Here is a 17,588-nt window from a genome sequence, read left to right on the forward strand (position 1 = left end):
CTACAAAAGTCCTTCTATGAGATCCTAGTCCAGGCCCATCACCCGCTGGACCTGCTCAAGTCACATGACTTTAACCACTGTGTTTCTCCAACAGAGACACTTTTGATTTGAAACTGGAATTAAAATGGAGTCTGAAAAGAGACAACAGTCGACAAACTTCTTTCAGGAAAAGGAAGAAAACAACAAACTTTAATAATTCAGATAAAACTGTCATGGCCCAGACAAATAGACAAGTTTAGTATAACACAATTCATACACAAAGTCATTCAAAGAGCTTTACAGAATAAGAAAGACATTAAACTCACAAAACAAACAAAACATAAATAATCATAATAAAAGTGTAGAGCTGAATAAAACCTCTCAGTCATATGCACAGATAAACAGAACCGTTTGAGCCTGGATTTAAACACTGTCAGAGCAGAGGCCTGTCTCACATCTTCAGGAAGGAACTAGACCAGGACTAGACCAGGACTAGACCAGGACTAGACCAGGACTAAACCAGGACTAGACCAGGACTAGACCAGGACTAAACCAGGACTAAACCAGAACTAGACCAGGACTAAACCAGGACTAAACCAGGACTAAACCAGGACTAAACCAGGACTAAACCAGGACTAAACCAGGACTAAACCAGGACTAAACCAGGACTAGACCAGGACTAAACCAGGACTAGACCAGGACTAGACCAGGACTAAACCAGGACTAAACCAGGACTAAACCAGGACTAAACCAGGACTAAACCAGGACTAAACCACCACTAGACCAGGACTAAACCAGGACTAGACCAGGACTAGACCAGGACTAGACCAGGTCTAAACCAGGACTAGACCAGGACTAGACCAGGACTAGACCAGGACTAAACCAGGACTAAACCAGGACTAGACCAGGACTAGACCAGGACTAGACCAGGACTAGACCAGGTCTAAACCAGGACTAGACCAGGACTAGACCAGGACTAGACCAGGACTCCATCAGGAGTTGGGTCCCTGAGGTCCTCCTCATGTGAGATGGTTCATGTGGCTCATGTCAGATGTTCTTTGGTGCTGGTCCATGGAGAGACTTGTTCATGCTGCATTGCTCATGTTTGTCTGGATGTGAACAGTTTGAAATGCTTGACTTTCTCTGGTCTTTTCTTGTAATTGTTTTATTTTTGAATGTGTGGATGTGTCTTAGTTGTACAGGGCCCACACTGGCAGAAGTCCTGTGTTTTGGAGTAGAGAGGGCTTTACTGTGCTGCTCTGTATGGGATGTTTTTTATTCATACAGGGACAGTGTCACTAAACACTGACCAAAAGGAAAGATGCATTGTACCAGGTTAGAGCAGAAAATGATCATTTCCACCTGTCGTCCCTGGGCAGGTTGATGTAACAGTTTACAGAATCTAAAAGTAGATGGAAACATGACCATATCACCAAATATTATCACATATAAGTTACTCACATTTCATTCATAAAACAAGTGTCCTGCTTTTGGACCAGACGTAATAAAACTGTTCAACCTCCACTTACACCACACACTCATCACTCACTCAGCACACATGGACACAGGGGTTTTCTTTATTTACTTTTACCAGCTCCAGCTGTTTTAATGGACTGTGCAGTCACAAGTGTTAAGAAGAGTCACTGTGACTGAAGTGTGTTTTCTTCTGTGTCTCAGGATCCACCAGAAACATCCTCCACCTGAACCTGGTCCCATCTGTGAGTCCCTCAGGAGTGACATGTCTATGGACCGTCCAATTGAATTTTCCACAGAGCCGTGAGTTTACACAATTATTGAATAAATCAATAGAAATGAACATAAGTGTTTGATGAGTCTCTCTCACAGAGTGGAGCAGCAGGGTCCAGAGGTCTCCAGTGGTCAGCACCATCAGACACAGCTGGACTCCATATTTAAGGTCTGTCACTAAAGTTTGTAAATGTTCAGATGAATGAGAACTTGTTCCACACAGATCTGACACTGACTGCATTTGTGTTGTTTATAATGTGTCTGTTCAGCTTCTGGAGGAGGACATCTTCACTTTTGTCCAGAAGGAGCTGAAGAAGCTCCACAAGGTTCTGAGTACAGATTACCCAGAATGCTTAGAGCCAGAGGAGGATGAAGAGCAGAGGAGCAGCAGTGAGGCTGTTCTGAAGATCACACTGAACTTCCTGAGGAGGATGAAACAGAAGGAGCTGGCTGAGCGTCTGAGGAGCAGTAGGACCATTTAACACATTTAACAAGGTGCTCACAGTCGTTTTATTTTATCTGAGACTCAGGCCTGTATCTGTTGTCTTCATTCAGGCAGTTATTCTGGAGTTTGTCAGCGTAAACTGAAGTCTAACCTGCAGCAGAAGTTTGAGTGTGTGTTTGAGGGCATCGCTAAAGCAGGAAACCCCACCCTTCTGAATCAGATCTACACAGAGCTCTACATCACACAGGGAGGGTCTTCAGAGGTCAACCAAGAACATGAGGTCAGACACATGGAAACAGCCTCCAGGAAACCAGACCCAGCAGAGACACCCATCACATGTGAAGACATGTTTAAAGGCCCAGCTCACACACATGGACCAATCAGAACAGTGCTGACAAAGGGAGTGGCTGGCATCGGGAAAACAGTGCTCACTCAGAAGTTCAGTCTGGACTGGGCTGAAGGCAAAGCCAACCAGGACATACAGCTGCTGTTCCCGTTCACTTTCAGAGCACTCAATGTGCTGAAGGAGAGAAGCTTCAGCTTGGTGACACTTGTTCATCACTTCTTTAGTCAAACACAAACAGAACTCTGCAGCTTTGAAGACCTCCAGGTGCTCTTCATCTTTGACGGTCTGGACGAGTGCAGACTTCCTCTGGACTTCACCAAAACCAAGGCCCTGACTGACCCCACAGAGTCCGCCTCAGTGCACGTGCTGCTGGTAAACCTCATCAGGGGGAGTCTGCTTCCCTCCGCTCGCCTCTGGATAACCACACGACCTGCTGCGGCCAATCAGATCCCTGCTGAGTGCGTCTCCATGGTGACAGAGGTCAGAGGGTTCACCGACCCACAGAAGGAGCAGTACTTCAGGAAGAGGTTCAGAGATGAGGCCGACACAATCATCTCCCACATCAAGACGTCCAGAAGCCTCCACATCATGTGCTACATGCCAATCTTCTGCTGGATCGCTGCCACAGTCCTGGAGCATGTGTTGAAAAGCAGAGAGAGAGAAGAGCTGCCCAAGACCCTGACTCAGATGTACATCCACTTCCTGGTGGTTCAGGCCAAAGTCAAGAACATCAAGTATAAAGAAGGATCTGAGACAGACCCACACTGGAGTCCAGAGACCAGGAAGATGGTGGAGTCTCTGGGAAAACTGGCCTTTGAGCAGCTGCAGAAAGGAAACCTGATCTTCTATGAGCATGACCTGAGCGAGTGTGGACTGGACGCTGCAGCGGCCTCAGTGTACTCTGGAGTGTTCACACAGGTCTTTAGAGAGGAGCCAGGCCTGTACCAGGACAAGGTCTACTGCTTCATCCATCTGAGTGTGCAGGAGTTTCTGGCTGCTCTTCATGTCCATCAGACCTTCATCAACACTGGGATCAATTTACTAGTGGAGAAAGAGTCTGTAATTTCCTTTTTAAAGTATTACATCTTTTACAGTGATCCGCTCAAATTCTATCAGACAGCTGTGGACCAGGCCTTACAGAGTCCAAATGGACACTTGGACCTGCTCCTCCGCTTTCTCCTGGGTCTTTCACTGTCGACTAATCAGAGCCTACTACAAGATCTTCTGACACAGACAGAAAAGAGCTTCAAGACCAATCAGGAAACAGCTGAGTACATCAAGAAGAAGCTGAGTGAGGATGTGTCTGCAGAGAGGAGCATCAACCTGCTCCACTGTCTGAATGAACTGAATGAGCGTTCTCTGGTGGAGCAGATCCAACAGTACCTGAGTTCAGGACGTCTGTCTGAAGATGAACTGTCTCCTGCTCAGTGGTCAGCTCTGGCCTTCATCTTACTGTCATCAGAAGAAGATCTGGAGCAGTTTCAGCTGAAGAAATACTGTGCTTCAGAGGAGGTTCTCCTGAGGCTGCTGCCAGTGGTCAAGGCCTCCAACAAAGCTCTGTGAGTAACATTTGTTTAACAGAGGATGGTTTGATTCAACTTCTACATAAACAATGTTTTCTCTCTCCAGACTGAGCAGCTGTAACCTGTCAGAGAGAAGCTGTGAAGCTCTGTCCTCAGTCCTCAGCTCCTCCAGTCTCACACACCTGGATCTCAGTCACAACGACCTCCAGGACTCAGGAGTGGAGCTGCTGTGTTCTGGACTGAAGAGCGCCCCCTGCAGACTGGAGACGCTCAGGTGAGATGCTCCCATGATGCACTCTGCCCCCTTGTGTCCACATGAGTGTAATGCTGTGTCTTTAGGCTGTCTGGATGTCTGGTCTCACAGAGGGGCGGGGCTGCTCTGGCCTCAGCTCTGAGCTCCGCCCCCTCCCACCTGAGAGAGTTAGACCTGAGCTACAACCATCCAGGACCCTCAGCCGAGCTCCTGACCGCTCTACAGGACCAGCGCCCCCTGCTGTCTGTCAGGTGAGAGCGCCCCCTGCTGTCTGTCAAAGGCACAACCACACACACAGCAGCACACTGGAGGTGAGGCCTTTAGGCACAAAGGCAGAGGAACCACCAACCCTCAGGCGACTCCCAGCTCCATCTGCATTGTTCAAGGATGTTGGACCTGGTTTATGGATCAGATCTGTGTAATTACTGGACCTCACAAGAACTGAAAACTGGCACAAAGGTCAGAGTTTTCTCTGTCAGCTCAAATGAACAAAGGTGAAGATACTTCAGTGCTCCCACTAAGACTTGACCTGCAGTACTACTACTAATACTAATACTACTAATACTAGTATGTGTACTAGTAGTATTTACACTTGTATATATCCCCTGTTGAGCCTTAAAGACAGAAGTGTCAGGACTGTCCCAGAGCTCGATGGGGTTGGGCTGAGGTCTGTCCTGGATCTTGGGTTTAGACCTGGTCCTTCTCCTGGTCTCAGTCTGGATCTGAGGGTCCACTGTGCAGGACTCAGGGTGGGGTTCTGACAGGACTGGGTCTCTACCCTGTGCACGTGGGTGTTGAGGATGAGGAGATATATACATACATACACCTAAGTCCTGTGCTTGTCCTGTGTTTACAGAGCTGAAAACTCCATGGCTAACTCCCCGCGCACATATTCACTTATTTATTTCTCCACTCTGGGTTTGAAGACTTTAGCGGCTGTTTCTCACTGATTCCTGGGTCTTTGTGGATCATTTAAAAAGTGACAGAGACAAGTCTGAGCTCCATCTGTCTGTACAACAGGGCTCTAATCCTCATGTCCAGTGTGAAATGTAGTTCCAAAGAGAATCTTAAAGTCAGTCCTGAAGCTGACAGGGAGCCAGAGGCCCACACAGGAGAAACGTGCTCATGTTTCCTGGGGCCTGTGAGCGCTGCAGCATGCAGTCACTAAGAGTGACTTAAAGTGGACTTTTCCTCAAATCAGGAGCAGTAGAACTGTCCATTCAACACAAAAACTACTGGAGAGTCTGTGTCCTTCATGCCCCATGTGCTGAAAGAACCAGTTTATGATGAGTGTGAATGTGGTGTGTTCATCATTCTCAGGACTTTAAAGGCCCATATTACACTATTCTCTCATCTGTTCTAATGTTGTTTCCTCATCACAAACAGACCTGGAGTTGTGTTTTGTTTCATTCTCACATGTTTAATACACAAACCTGCAGATTTAGGCTGAGTTCTTCTCTCACACAGAAAACACTCTGTTCCACCTTGTGATGTCATCATGTGGTGATACAGGAAGTGCTCCACTGTGTTTTTAAACTAGAATCATTTGGATCATTTCAGTCACTTAAAAAGTACCACCTCATGACATCACAAGGTGGAACAGAGCATTTTGAGCTTTGGAGACTAATAATAAATGATTCCTCAAACCTGTGAATGAAACAAAACACAAGTCCAGTTTGTTTTTGAGGAGGAAACATCATTATAACATGGAGCTCACAGAGTCACTTTTACATAATCTAGGACTTTAAAAAGCAGAGGGTTGGTCATTAGAGTCTGAGCAGAGATATGAACTTTGACCTGAGTCTATAAAGTCAAATGTATTTCCAAAGACAAAATAAAGCAGCAGTGAACATGGAGAATATAAAGGAGAGGAGGAGACAAACATGTGGACAATTCAAATCACTGCTTTAGAGCTGAAACATCACAACAAACTGAAACTGACATTTAAAAAACATCAAGTGTTTCAGTCTGATGTCGTGTGTTTCAGTCTGATGTCGTGTGTTTCAGTCTGATGTCGTGTGTTTCAGTCTGATGTCGTGTGTTTCAGTCTGATGTTTCAGTCTGATGTCATGTGTTTCAGTCTGATGTTGTGTGTTTCAGTCTGATGTTGTGTGTTTCAGTCTGATGTCGTGTGTTTCAGTCTGATGTCGCGTGTTTCAGTCTGATGTCGCGTGTTTCAGTCTGATGTCGCGTGTTTCAGTCTGATGTCGCGTGTTTCAGTCTGATGTCGCGTGTTTCAGTCTGATGTCGCGTGTTTCAGTCTGATGTCGCGTGTTTCAGTCTGATGTCGCGTGTTTCAGTCTGATGTCGTGTGTTTCAGTCTGATGTTGTGTGTTTCAGTCTGATGTTTCAGTCTGATGTCGTGTGTTTCAGTCCGATGTCGTGTGTTTCAGTCCGATGTCGTGTGTTTCAGTCTGATGTCGTGTGTTTCAGTCTGATGTCGTATGTTTCACTCTGATGTTTCAGTCTGATGTCGTGTGTTTCAGTCTGATGTCGTGTGTTTCAGTCTGATGTCATGTGTTTCAGTCTGATGTCATGTGTTTCAGTCTGATGTCGCGTGTTTCAGTCTGATGTGGTTTGTTTCAGTCTGATGTCGTGTGTTTCAGTCTGATGTCGCGTGTTTCAGTCTGATGTCATGTGTTTCAGTCTGATGTCGCGTGTTTCAGTCTGATGTCGTTTGTTTCAGTCTGATGTCGTTTGTTTCAGTCTGATGTCGTGTGTTTCAGTCTGATGTCGCGTGTTTCAGTCTGATGTCGTGTGTTTCAGTCTGATGTTTCAGTCTGATGTCACGTGTTTCAGTCTGATGTCGTGTGTTTCAGTCTGATGTCGTGTGTTTCAGTCTGATGTCGTGTGTTTCAGTCTGATGTCGCGTGTTTCAGTCTGATGTCGCGTGTTTCAGTCTGATGTCGCGTGTTTCAGTCTGATGTCGCGTGTTTCAGTCTGATGTCGTTTGTTTCAGTCTGATGTCGTTTGTTTCAGTCTGATGTCGTGTGTTTCAGTCTGATGTCGCGTGTTTCAGTCTGATGTCGTGTGTTTCAGTCTGATGTTTCAGTCTGATGTCACGTGTTTCAGTCTGATGTCGTGTGTTTCAGTCTGATGTCGTGTGTTTCAGTCTGATGTTTCAGTCGTGTGTTTCAGTCTGATGTCGTGTGTTTCAGTCTAATGTCGTGTGTTTCAGTCTGATGTCGTGTGTTTCAGTCTGATGTCGTGTGTTTCAGTCTGATGTCGCGTGTTTCAGTCTGATGTCGCGTGTTTCAGTCTGATGTCGTGTGTTTCAGTCTGATGTCGCGTGTTTCAGTCTGATGTCGCGTGTTTCAGTCTGATGTCGCGTGTTTCAGTCTGATGTCGCGTGTTTCAGTCTGATGTCGTTTGTTTCAGTCTGATGTCGTTTGTTTCAGTCTGATGTCGTGTGTTTCAGTCTGGTGTCGCGTGTTTCAGTCTGATGTCGTGTGTTTCAGTCTGATGTTTCAGTCTGATGTCACGTGTTTCAGTCTGATGTCGTGTGTTTCAGTCTGATGTCGCGTGTTTCAGTCTGATGTCGTGTGTTTCAGTCTGATGTCGTGTGTTTCAGTCTGATGTCGCGTGTTTCAGTCTGATGTCGCGTGTTTCAGTCTGATGTCGTGTGTTTCAGTCTGATGTTTCAGTCTGATGTTTCAGTCTGATGTCGTGTGTTTCAGTCTGATGTCGTGTGTTTCAGTCTGATGTCGTGTGTTTCAGTCTGATGTCGCGTGTTTCAGTCTGATGTTTCAGTCTGATGTCGCGTGTTTCAGTCTGATGTCGCGTGTTTCAGTCTGATGTCGCGTGTTTCAGTCTGATGTCGTTTGTTTCAGTCTGATGTCGTTTGTTTCAGTCTGATGTCGTGTGTTTCAGTCTGATGTCGCGTGTTTCAGTCTGATGTCGCGTGTTTCAGTCTGATGTCGTGTGTTTCAGTCTGATGTCGCGTGTTTCAGTCTGATGTCGCGTGTTTCAGTCTGATGTCGCGTGTTTCAGTCTGATGTCGTGTGTTTCAGTCTGATGTTTCAGTCTGATGTTTCAGTCTGATGTCGTGTGTTTCAGTCTGATGTCGTGTGTTTCAGTCTGATGTCGCGTGTTTCAGTCTGATGTCGCGTGTTTCAGTCTGATGGTGCGTGTTTCAGTCTGATGTCGCGTGTTTCAGTCTGATGTCGCGTGTTTCAGTCTGATGTCGTGTGTTTCAGTCTGATGTCGTGTGTTTCAGTCTGATGTTTCAGTCTGATGTCGTGTGTTTCAGTCTGATGTCGCGTGTTTCAGTCTGATGTCGCGTGTTTCAGTCTGATGTTTCAGTCTGATGTTTCAGTCTGATGTCGTGTGTTTCAGTCTGATGTCGTGTGTTTCAGTCTGATGTCGCGTGTTTCAGTCTGATGTCGTGTGTTTCAGTCTGATGTTTCAGTCTGATGTCGTGTGTTTCAGTCTGATGTCGTGTGTTTCAGTCTGATGTCGCGTGTTTCAGTCTGATGTCGCGTGTTTCAGTCTGATGTCGCGTGTTTCAGTATGATGTCGCGTGTTTCAGTATGATGTCGTGTGTTTCAGTATGATGTCGTGTGTTTCAGTGTGATGTCGTGTGTTTCAGTCTGATGTCGTGTGTTTCAGTCTGATGTTTCAGTCTGATGTCGTGTGTTTCAGTCTGATGTCGCGTGTTTCAGTCTGATGCCGCGTGTTTCAGTCTGATGTTTCAGTCTGATGTTTCAGTCTGATGTTTCAGTCTGATGTCGTGTGTTTCAGTCTGATGTCGTGTGTTTCAGTCTGATGTCGTGTGTTTCAGTCTAATGTCGTGTGTTTCAGTCTGATGTCGTGTGTTTCAGTCTGTCGTGTGTTTCAGTCTGATGTCGCGTGTTTCAGTCTGATGTCGCGTGTTTCAGTCTGATGTCGCGTGTTTCAGTCTGATGTCGTGTGTTTCAGTCTGATGTTTCAGTCTGATGTTTCAGTCTGATGTCGTGTGTTTCAGTCTGATGTCGTGTGTTTCAGTCTGATGTCGTGTGTTTCAGTCTGATGTTTCAGTCTGATGTCGTGTGTTTCAGTCTGATGTCGCGTGTTTCAGTCTGATGTCGCGTGTTTCAGTCTGATGTCGTGTGTTTCAGTCTGATGTCGTGTGTTTCAGTCTGATGTTGTGCGTTTCAGTCTGATGTTTCAGTCTTATGTCGTGTGTTTCAGTCTGATGTCGCGTGTTTCAGTCTGATGTTGCGTGTTTCAGTCTGATGTCGCGTGTTTCAGTCTGATGTCGTGTGTTTCAGTCTGATGTTTCAGTCTGATGTTTCAGTCTGATGTTTCACTCTGATGTCGTGTGTTTCAGTCTGATGTCGTGTGTTTCAGTCTGATGTCGCGTGTTTCAGTCTGATGTCGTGTGTTTCAGTCTGATGTCGTGTGTTTCAGTCTGATGTGTCAGTCTGATGTTTCAGTCTGATGTCGCGTGTTTCAGTCTGATGTCGTGTGTTTCAGTCTGATGTCGTGTGTTTCAGTCTGATGTCGTGTGTTTCAGTCTGATGTTTCAGTCTGATGTCGTGTGTTTCAGTCTGATGTCGCGTGTTTCAGTCTGATGTCGCGTGTTTCAGTCTGATGTCGTGTGTTTCAGTCTGATGTCGCGTGTTTCAGTCTGATGTCGCGTGTTTCAGTCTGATGTCGCGTGTTTCAGTCTGATGTCGCGTGTTTCAGTCTGATGTCGTGTGTTTCAGTCTGATGTTGTGTGTTTCAGTCTGATGTTTTAGTCTGATGTCGTGTGTTTCAGTCTGATGTCGCGTGTTTCAGTCTGATGTTGCGTGTTTCAGTCTGATGTCGCGTGTTTCAGTCTGATGTCGTGTGTTTCAGTCTGATGTTTCAGTCTGATGTTTCAGTCTGATGTTTCACTCTGATGTCGTGTGTTTCAGTCTGATGTCGTGTGTTTCAGTCTGATGTCGCGTGTTTCAGTCTGATGTCGTGTGTTTCAGTCTGATGTCACGTGTTTCAGTCTGATGTCGCGTGTTTCAGTCTGATGTCGCGTGTTTCAGTCTGATGTCGTGTGTTTCAGTCTGATGTTTCAGTCTGATGTTTAGTCTGATGTCGCGTGTTTCAGTCTGATGTCGCGTGTTTCAGTCTGATGTCGCGTGTTTCAGTCTGATGTCGCGTGTTTCAGTCTGATGTTGCGTGTTTCAGTCTGATGTCGTGTGTTTCAGTCTGATGTTTCAGTCGTGTGTTTCAGTCTGATGTCGTGTGTTTCAGTCTAATGTCGTGTGTTTCAGTCTGATGTCGTGTGTTTCAGTCTGATGTCGTGTGTTTCAGTCTGATGTCGCGTGTTTCAGTCTGATGTCGCGTGTTTCAGTCTGATGTCGTGTGTTTCAGTCTGATGTTTCAGTCTGATGTCGTGTGTTTCAGTCTGATGTCGTGTGTTTCAGTCTGATGTCGCGTGTTTCAGTCTGATGTCGCGTGTTTCAGTCTGATGTCGCGTGTTTCAGTCTGATGTCGCGTGTTTCAGTCTGATGTTTCAGTCTGATGTTTCAGTCTGATGTCGCGTGTTTCAGTCTGATGTCGTGTGTTTCAGTCTGATGTCGCGTGTTTCAGTCTGATGTTTCAGTCTGATGTTTCAGTCTGATGTTTCAGTCTGATGTCGTGTGTTTCAGTCTGATGCCGCGTGTTTCAGTCTGATGTCGCGTGTTTCAGTCTGATGTCGCGTGTTTCAGTCTGATGTCGTGTGTTTCAGTCTGATGTCGTGTGTTTCAGTCTGATGTCATGTGTTTCAGTCTGATGTCGCGTGTTTCAGTCTGATGTCGCGTGTTTCAGTCTGATGTCGTGTGTTTCAGTCTGATGTCGTGTGTTTCAGTCTGATGTCGTGTGTTTCAGTCTAATGTCGTGTGTTTCAGTCTGATGTCGTGTGTTTCAGTCTGATGTCGTGTGTTTCAGTCTGATGTCGCGTGTTTCAGTCTGATGTCGTGTGTTTCAGTCTGATGTCGTGTGTTTCAGTCTGATGTTTCAGTCTGATGTTTCAGTCTGATGTCGTGTGTTTCAGTCTGATGTCGTGTGTTTCACTCTGATGTCGTGTGTTTCAGTCTGATGTCGTGTGTTTCAGTCTGATGTCGCGTGTTTCAGTCTGATGTCGCGTGTTTCAGTCTGATGTCGTGTGTTTCAGTCTGATGTTTCAGTCTGATGTTTCAGTCTGATGTCGTGTGTTTCAGTCTGATGTCGCGTCTTTCAGTCTGATGTCGCGTGTTTCAGTCTGTCGCGTGTTTCAGTCTGTCGCGTGTTTCAGTCTGATGTCGCGTGTTTCAGTCTGATGTCGTGTGTTTCAGTCTGATGTCGCGTGTTTCAGTCTGATGTCGTGTGTTTCAGTCTGATGTCGTGTGTTTCAGTCTGATGTCGCGTGTTTCAGTCTGATGTCGTGTGTTTCAGTCTGATGTCACGTGTTTCAGTCTGATGTCGTGTGTTTCAGTCTGATGTCGTGTGTTTCAGTCTGATGTCACGTGTTTCAGTCTGATGTCGCGTGTTTCAGTCTGATGTCGTGTGTTTCAGTCTGATGTTTCAGTCTGATGTTTCAGTCTGATGTTTCAGTCTGATGTCGTGTGTTTCAGTCTGATGTCGCGTGTTTCAGTCTGATGTCGCGTGTTTCAGTCTGATGTCGCGTGTTTCAGTCTGATGTCGCGTGTTTCAGTCTGATGTCGCGTGTTTCAGTCTGATGTCGCGTGTTTCAGTCTGATGTCGTGTGTTTCAGTCTGATGTTTCAGTCGTGTGTTTCAGTCTGATGTCGTGTGTTTCAGTCTAATGTCGTGTGTTTCAGTCTGATGTCGTGTGTTTCAGTCTGATGTCGTGTGTTTCAGTCTGATATCGCGTGTTTCAGTCTGATGTCGCGTGTTTCAGTCTGATGTCGCGTGTTTCAGTCTGATGTCGTGTGTTTCAGTCTGATGTTTCAGTCTGATGTTTCAGTCTGATGTCGTGTGTTTCAGTCTGATGTCGTGTGTTTCAGTCTGATATCGCGTGTTTCAGTCTGATGTCGCGTGTTTCAGTCTGATGTCGCGTGTTTCAGTCTGATGTCGTGTGTTTCAGTCTGATGTTTCAGTCTGATGTTTCAGTCTGATGTCGTGTGTTTCAGTCTGATGTCGCGTCTTTCAGTCTGATGTTGCGTGTTTCAGTCTGATGTCGCGTGTTTCAGTCTGATGTCGCGTGTTTCAGTCTGATGTCGCGTGTTTCAGTCTGATGTCGCGTGTTTCAGTCTGATGTCGTGTGTTTCAGTCTGATGTTTCAGTCTGATGTTTCAGTCTGATGTTTCAGTCTGATGTCGTGTGTTTCAGTCTGATGTTTCAGTCGTGTGTTTCAGTCTGATGTCGCGTGTTTCAGTCTGATGTCGTGTGTTTCAGTCTGATGTCGTGTGTTTCAGTCTGATGTTTCAGTCTGATGTTTCAGTCTGATGTCGTGTGTTTCAGTCTGATGTCGTGTGTTTCAGTCTGATGTCGTGTGTTTCAGTCTGATGTTTCAGTCTGATGTTTCAGTCTGATGTCGCGTGTTTCAGTCTGATGTCGCGTGTTTCAGTCTGATGTCGCGTGTTTCAGTCTGATGTCGCGTGTTTCAGTCTGATGTCGCGTGTTTCAGTCTGATGTCGCGTGTTTCAGTCTGATGTCGCGTGTTTCAGTCTGATGTCGCGTGTTTCAGTCTGATGTCGCGTGTTTCAGTCTGATGTCGCGTGTTTCAGTCTGATGTCGTGTGTTTCAGTCTGATGTCGTGTGTTTCAGTCTGATGTCGCGTGTTTCAGTCTGATGTCGCGTGTTTCAGTCTGATGTCGCGTGTTTCAGTCTGATGTCGCGTGTTTCAGTCTGATGTTTCAGTCTGATGTCGCGCGTTTCAGTCTGATGTCGTGTGTTTCAGTCTGATGTTGTGTGTTTCAGTCTGATGTCGTGTGTTTCAGTCTGATGTCGTGTGTTTCAGTCTGATGTCGTGTGTTTCAGTCTGATGTCGTGTGTTTCAGTCTGATGTCGCGTGTTTCAGTCTGATGTCGTGTGTTTCAGTCTGATGTTTCAGTCTGATGTTTCAGTCTGATGTCGTGTGTTTCAGTCTGATGTCGTGTGTTTCAGTCTGATGTCGTGTGTTTCAGTCTGATGTTTCAGTCTGATGTTTCAGTCTGATGTCGCGTGTTTCAGTCTGATGTCGCGTGTTTCAGTCTGATGTCGCGTGTTTCAGTCTGATGTCGCGTGTTTCAGTCTGATGTCGCGTGTTTCAGTCTGATGTCGCGTGTTTCAGTCTGATGTCGCGTGTTTCAGTCTGATGTTTCAGTCTGATGTCGTGTGTTTCAGTCGTGTGTTTCAGTCTGATGTCGTGTGTTTCAGTCTGATGTCGCGTGTTTCAGTCTGATGTCGTGTGTTTCAGTCTGATGTCGTGTGTTTCAGTCTCATGTCGTGTGTTTCAGTCTGATGTCGTGTGTTTCAGTCTGATGTCGTGTGTTTCAGTCTGATGTCGTGTGTTTCAGTCTGATGTCGTGTGTTTCAGTCTCATGTCGTGTGTTTCAGTCTCATGTCGTGTGTTTCAGTCTGATGTCGTGTGTTTCAGTCTGATGTCGCGTGTTTCAGACTGGACCATGCTGGAGCTCAGTGGTTAACACCAGGACTCAGAAAGTGTAAGTTTTGAGAAACTCCATTTGAAACAGACACTTATTTAAATGGATAAAATGGTCCAAGGACCTCACATAGAATATATATTGTTGTGTGGCCTCAGACTGTGAGGTCCACAGCTGTGTCCATGACTGAATCCAGAGTTCTTCTTAAAGCAGATCCTGAAGAGTCCAGTCTGGAGCTGTGTAACTGCACTCATGTTTCAGCTCAAACACAACAGTGATCTTCATTCTTCTTCTGGAGACAGTGGATTTAAACCAATCCCCTGTTCTCCTCTCCTTCATATAGAGACATTTTAAAGGAGAAAGTCTGTGTCATGGAGCACAGAGGAGTGTAGGAATGTGTGGAGTGACGTCAGAGACTGGAGCTGCACTTTGTCACTGCAGCAACAAACTCAAGTTTTACACTGAAAAGAATCTGAAATAGATGTGAGGCTCTGAAACTAAAGGAAATATAGAGCTGAAGCAAAAGAAACATGAGCCAAATATAAGACTGACATGATTCACAAATAAAATCATCAGAATAAAAATACATTCATCATAAATAATTGACTTTAAATCCATCTTTCATGAATAGATTGACCCATATTAAACTATAATTAAATGTGTGTCTCCACATGGGACTAACTGCTGCTGTGTTGTGTCTTCTCTCCATCAGATTTCTGTGATCTCACTCTGGATCCAAACACAGCTCACAGAAAACTCAAACTGTCTGACAACAACAAGAAGGTGACACATGTGACAGAGGAGCAGCCGTATCCAGATCATCAGGACAGATTTGACTATTGGGAACAGATTCTGTGTTCCACTGGTCTGACTGGTCGCTGTTACTGGGAGGTCCAGTGGAGTGGAGAGGTTTATATATCAGTGTCTTACAGAAGAATCAGAAGGAAAGGTTATGACAGTTTGTTTGGAGACAATGATCAGTCCTGGAGTCTGTTCTGTTCTGAAGGTCGTTTCTCTGTTTATCATAATAACAAACTCACCTCCCTCCCTCAGTCCCGCTCCTCTTCTGGGACAGTCTCAGTGTTTGTGGACTGTCCTGCTGGCTCTCTGTCCTTCTACACAGTCTCCTCTGACCAACTGACCCACCTCCACACCTTCAACACCACATTCACTCACACTCTGGTCCCTGGGTTTATGCTCTGGTCTGGCTCCTCAGTGTCTCTGTGTCCGACAGACTCACCCTCCTCTGTGTAAAATACAACAGTCAAATCTGTAGAAAAATCACTTTGTAAATGTTGATTTTATTTTGACTTTATTTGATCAGAGATTTATTTTATAATGTTTTATTTCCTCTAAAAGACAAACTGCACAGACACGTCATGTAGTAGTAGTAGTAGTAGTAGTAGTAGTAGTAGTAGTAGTAGTAGTAGTAGTATTAGTAGTATTAGTAGTAGTATTCGTAGTCGTAGCAGTTTTGCTCTTGTTTTTCCTCATCACAAACATCTAATGCTCTTGTTTTTAGCCTGATTTACTCTGCCTCACACTGTGACACTTCCACATGACCCTTAAATGTTCTTCTCTTTATTTAAATTCAAATACACTGTCAGTCAAATATCTCTAAGTGTTTTATCGACTTACACCTGTTGATTTTATTATAATTTAAATTTATATCTCATTAACATATTTCATATTTTTTCATCACAATTTAAATATTTGTGTTTGATTTACTCTGTGTGAGTCTCAAGCTGTAAATATATTGTATTATTACTATAGAATAATGAGTAAAACACATTATAAACTGTATCTAAGCCTGTTTTTGGTGTGTACAGTAGTTTTTATGTCTATTGGATAAACCTTTGCTAATGTGCTAATAGTAAATAAATGGCCTTAGAAATCCTTCACCTTCATCTTTGTTCTGAATCCTATTTAAATTCAACATTAATATGTGTAAATTATAATTATCCAGGCTGTGACAAACTTAAGCCTGATTCAAAACAGCTCAAATGTCATTAGTGGTGAGAGGAGGTTAAATAATGACACAATTGGCTGATTAAATAAAACAGTTTTTGCAGAGCCAATGTAATCCTCATGTAAGTGCTGCCCCCTGGTGTTCACATCTAGACACGACGTGGAACAATCAGATTTAAAGATGTGTTTTATTCACTTTTAATGACAAACTTAACACGTTTTTACAGTTTTACAGAGAGTCGATGTGCAAAGCTACTTTCACAAATATAATTACATAAAAAAAAAGTATCTGAAGGCACTGATTGAAAAAGAGAAAAACAAGTTGAAAATGATGTAGAACTCGTCTTGTCTTGATTCAAAGTTCAGCTCAAAGTTTGCAAAAGATCTCAAATCATCTTACTGAGAAATATATAATTGTAGAGTAGAGAGTGTTGTTACGATACTAGAATGATTTCGATACTAAGGAATCGACTCGATACTGATTCCGATACTACGAGGATAATGAAAAACTCTTTATTTAGACAAAAGAACATGGCAGTGCTTTGTTTTCTCTTCACATGTGGCTTATATGTGACTTTTTCAGTATCGATACCTGCTCAAACGAGTATCTAGTCTCGATACTAGTTCTAGTATCGATTAGTATCTGATTTTCGATACTTTTGACAGCCTTAACTGGACATTTAGGAAATGGAACAACACGCAGGTTTTCAAAAGCGTCTAATTCACTGTAGAATTGACAGTATTTTTGGTAGATTTGGGAAACATAAGAGTTTTTCATAAGTGCAAACTCACCACAAATGTGAGAAATAATAAAAGAATCTGAGTAACATCCATCCATCCATTTTCTTCCTCTTATCCGGGGCCGGGTCGCGGGGGCAGCAGTCTAAGCAGGGACTCCCAGACTTCCCTCACCCCGGACACGTCCTCCAGCTCCTCCGGTGGGACCCCAAGGCGTTCCCAGGCCAGAGAGACATAGTCCCTCCAGCGTGTCCTGGGTCTTCCCCGAGGCCTCCTCCTGGTGGGACATGCCCAGAACACCTCCCTAGGGAGGCGTCCAGGAGGCATCCTGAGCAGATGCCCGAGCCACCTCAGCTGGTTCCTCTCAACGTGTAGGAGCAGCGGCTCTACTCCGAGCTCCTCCCGTGTGACCGAGCTCCTCACCCTATCCCTAAGGGTGCGCCCGGCCACTCTGCGGAGGAAGCCCATTTCAGCCGCTTGTATCCGCGACCTTGTCCTTTCGGTCATTACCCAGAGCTCATGACCATAGGTGAGGGTAGGAACATAGATTGACCGGTAAATCAAGAGCTTCGCCTTCTGGCTCAGCTCCTTCTTTACCACAACGGACCGATACAGCGACCGCATCACTGCAGATGCTGCACCGATCCAACTGTCAATCTCACGCTCCATCCTTCCCTCACTCGTGATCAAGACCCCGAGATACTTGAACTCCTCCACTTGGGGCAGAGACTCTCCACCCGGAGAGGGCAAACCACCTTTTTCCGGTCGAGAACCATGGCCTCGGATTTGGAGGAGCTGATTCTCATCCCAGCCGCTTCACATTCGGCTGCAAACCGCCCCAGTGCCTGCTGCAGGTCCTGGCTCGAAGAAGCATCAGGACAACATCATCTGCAAACAGCAAAGATGAAATCCTGTGGTTCCCAAACCAGGCCCCCTCCGGCCCCTGGCTGCGCCTAGAAATTCTGTCCATAAATATAATGAACAGAACCGGTGACAAAGGGCAGCCCTGGCGGAGTCCAACATGCACCGGGAACAGGTCTGACTTACTGCCGGCAATGAACACA

At 45.3% G+C, this 17,588-nt stretch overlaps 1 protein-coding gene across 1 annotated transcript in view; it reads left to right on the forward strand.

Moving 5' to 3' along the window:
• LOC117387594 (NACHT, LRR and PYD domains-containing protein 1a allele 5-like) overlaps positions 1–15,455 on the forward strand; it is a 769,741-nt gene extending 754,286 nt beyond the window's left edge. The window contains exons 5-11 of the mRNA XM_055229714.1: positions 1,825–1,894; positions 1,995–2,193; positions 2,281–4,075; positions 4,146–4,313; positions 4,379–4,543; positions 13,832–13,878; positions 14,531–15,455. Coding sequence (XP_055085689.1) covers positions 1,825–1,894; positions 1,995–2,193; positions 2,281–4,075; positions 4,146–4,313; positions 4,379–4,543; positions 13,832–13,878; positions 14,531–15,072 — 2,986 coding nt within the window. The 3' untranslated portion in view covers positions 15,073–15,455. The remainder of the gene's footprint in view (positions 1–1,824; positions 1,895–1,994; positions 2,194–2,280; positions 4,076–4,145; positions 4,314–4,378; positions 4,544–13,831; positions 13,879–14,530) is intronic.
• Positions 15,456–17,588: the final 2,133 nt, after the last annotated feature.

This window comes from Periophthalmus magnuspinnatus, chromosome 19 (genome assembly GCF_009829125.3).
Source record: "Periophthalmus magnuspinnatus isolate fPerMag1 chromosome 19, fPerMag1.2.pri, whole genome shotgun sequence".
In the NCBI taxonomy this organism is placed as follows: Eukaryota; Metazoa; Chordata; class Actinopteri; order Gobiiformes; family Gobiidae; genus Periophthalmus; species Periophthalmus magnuspinnatus.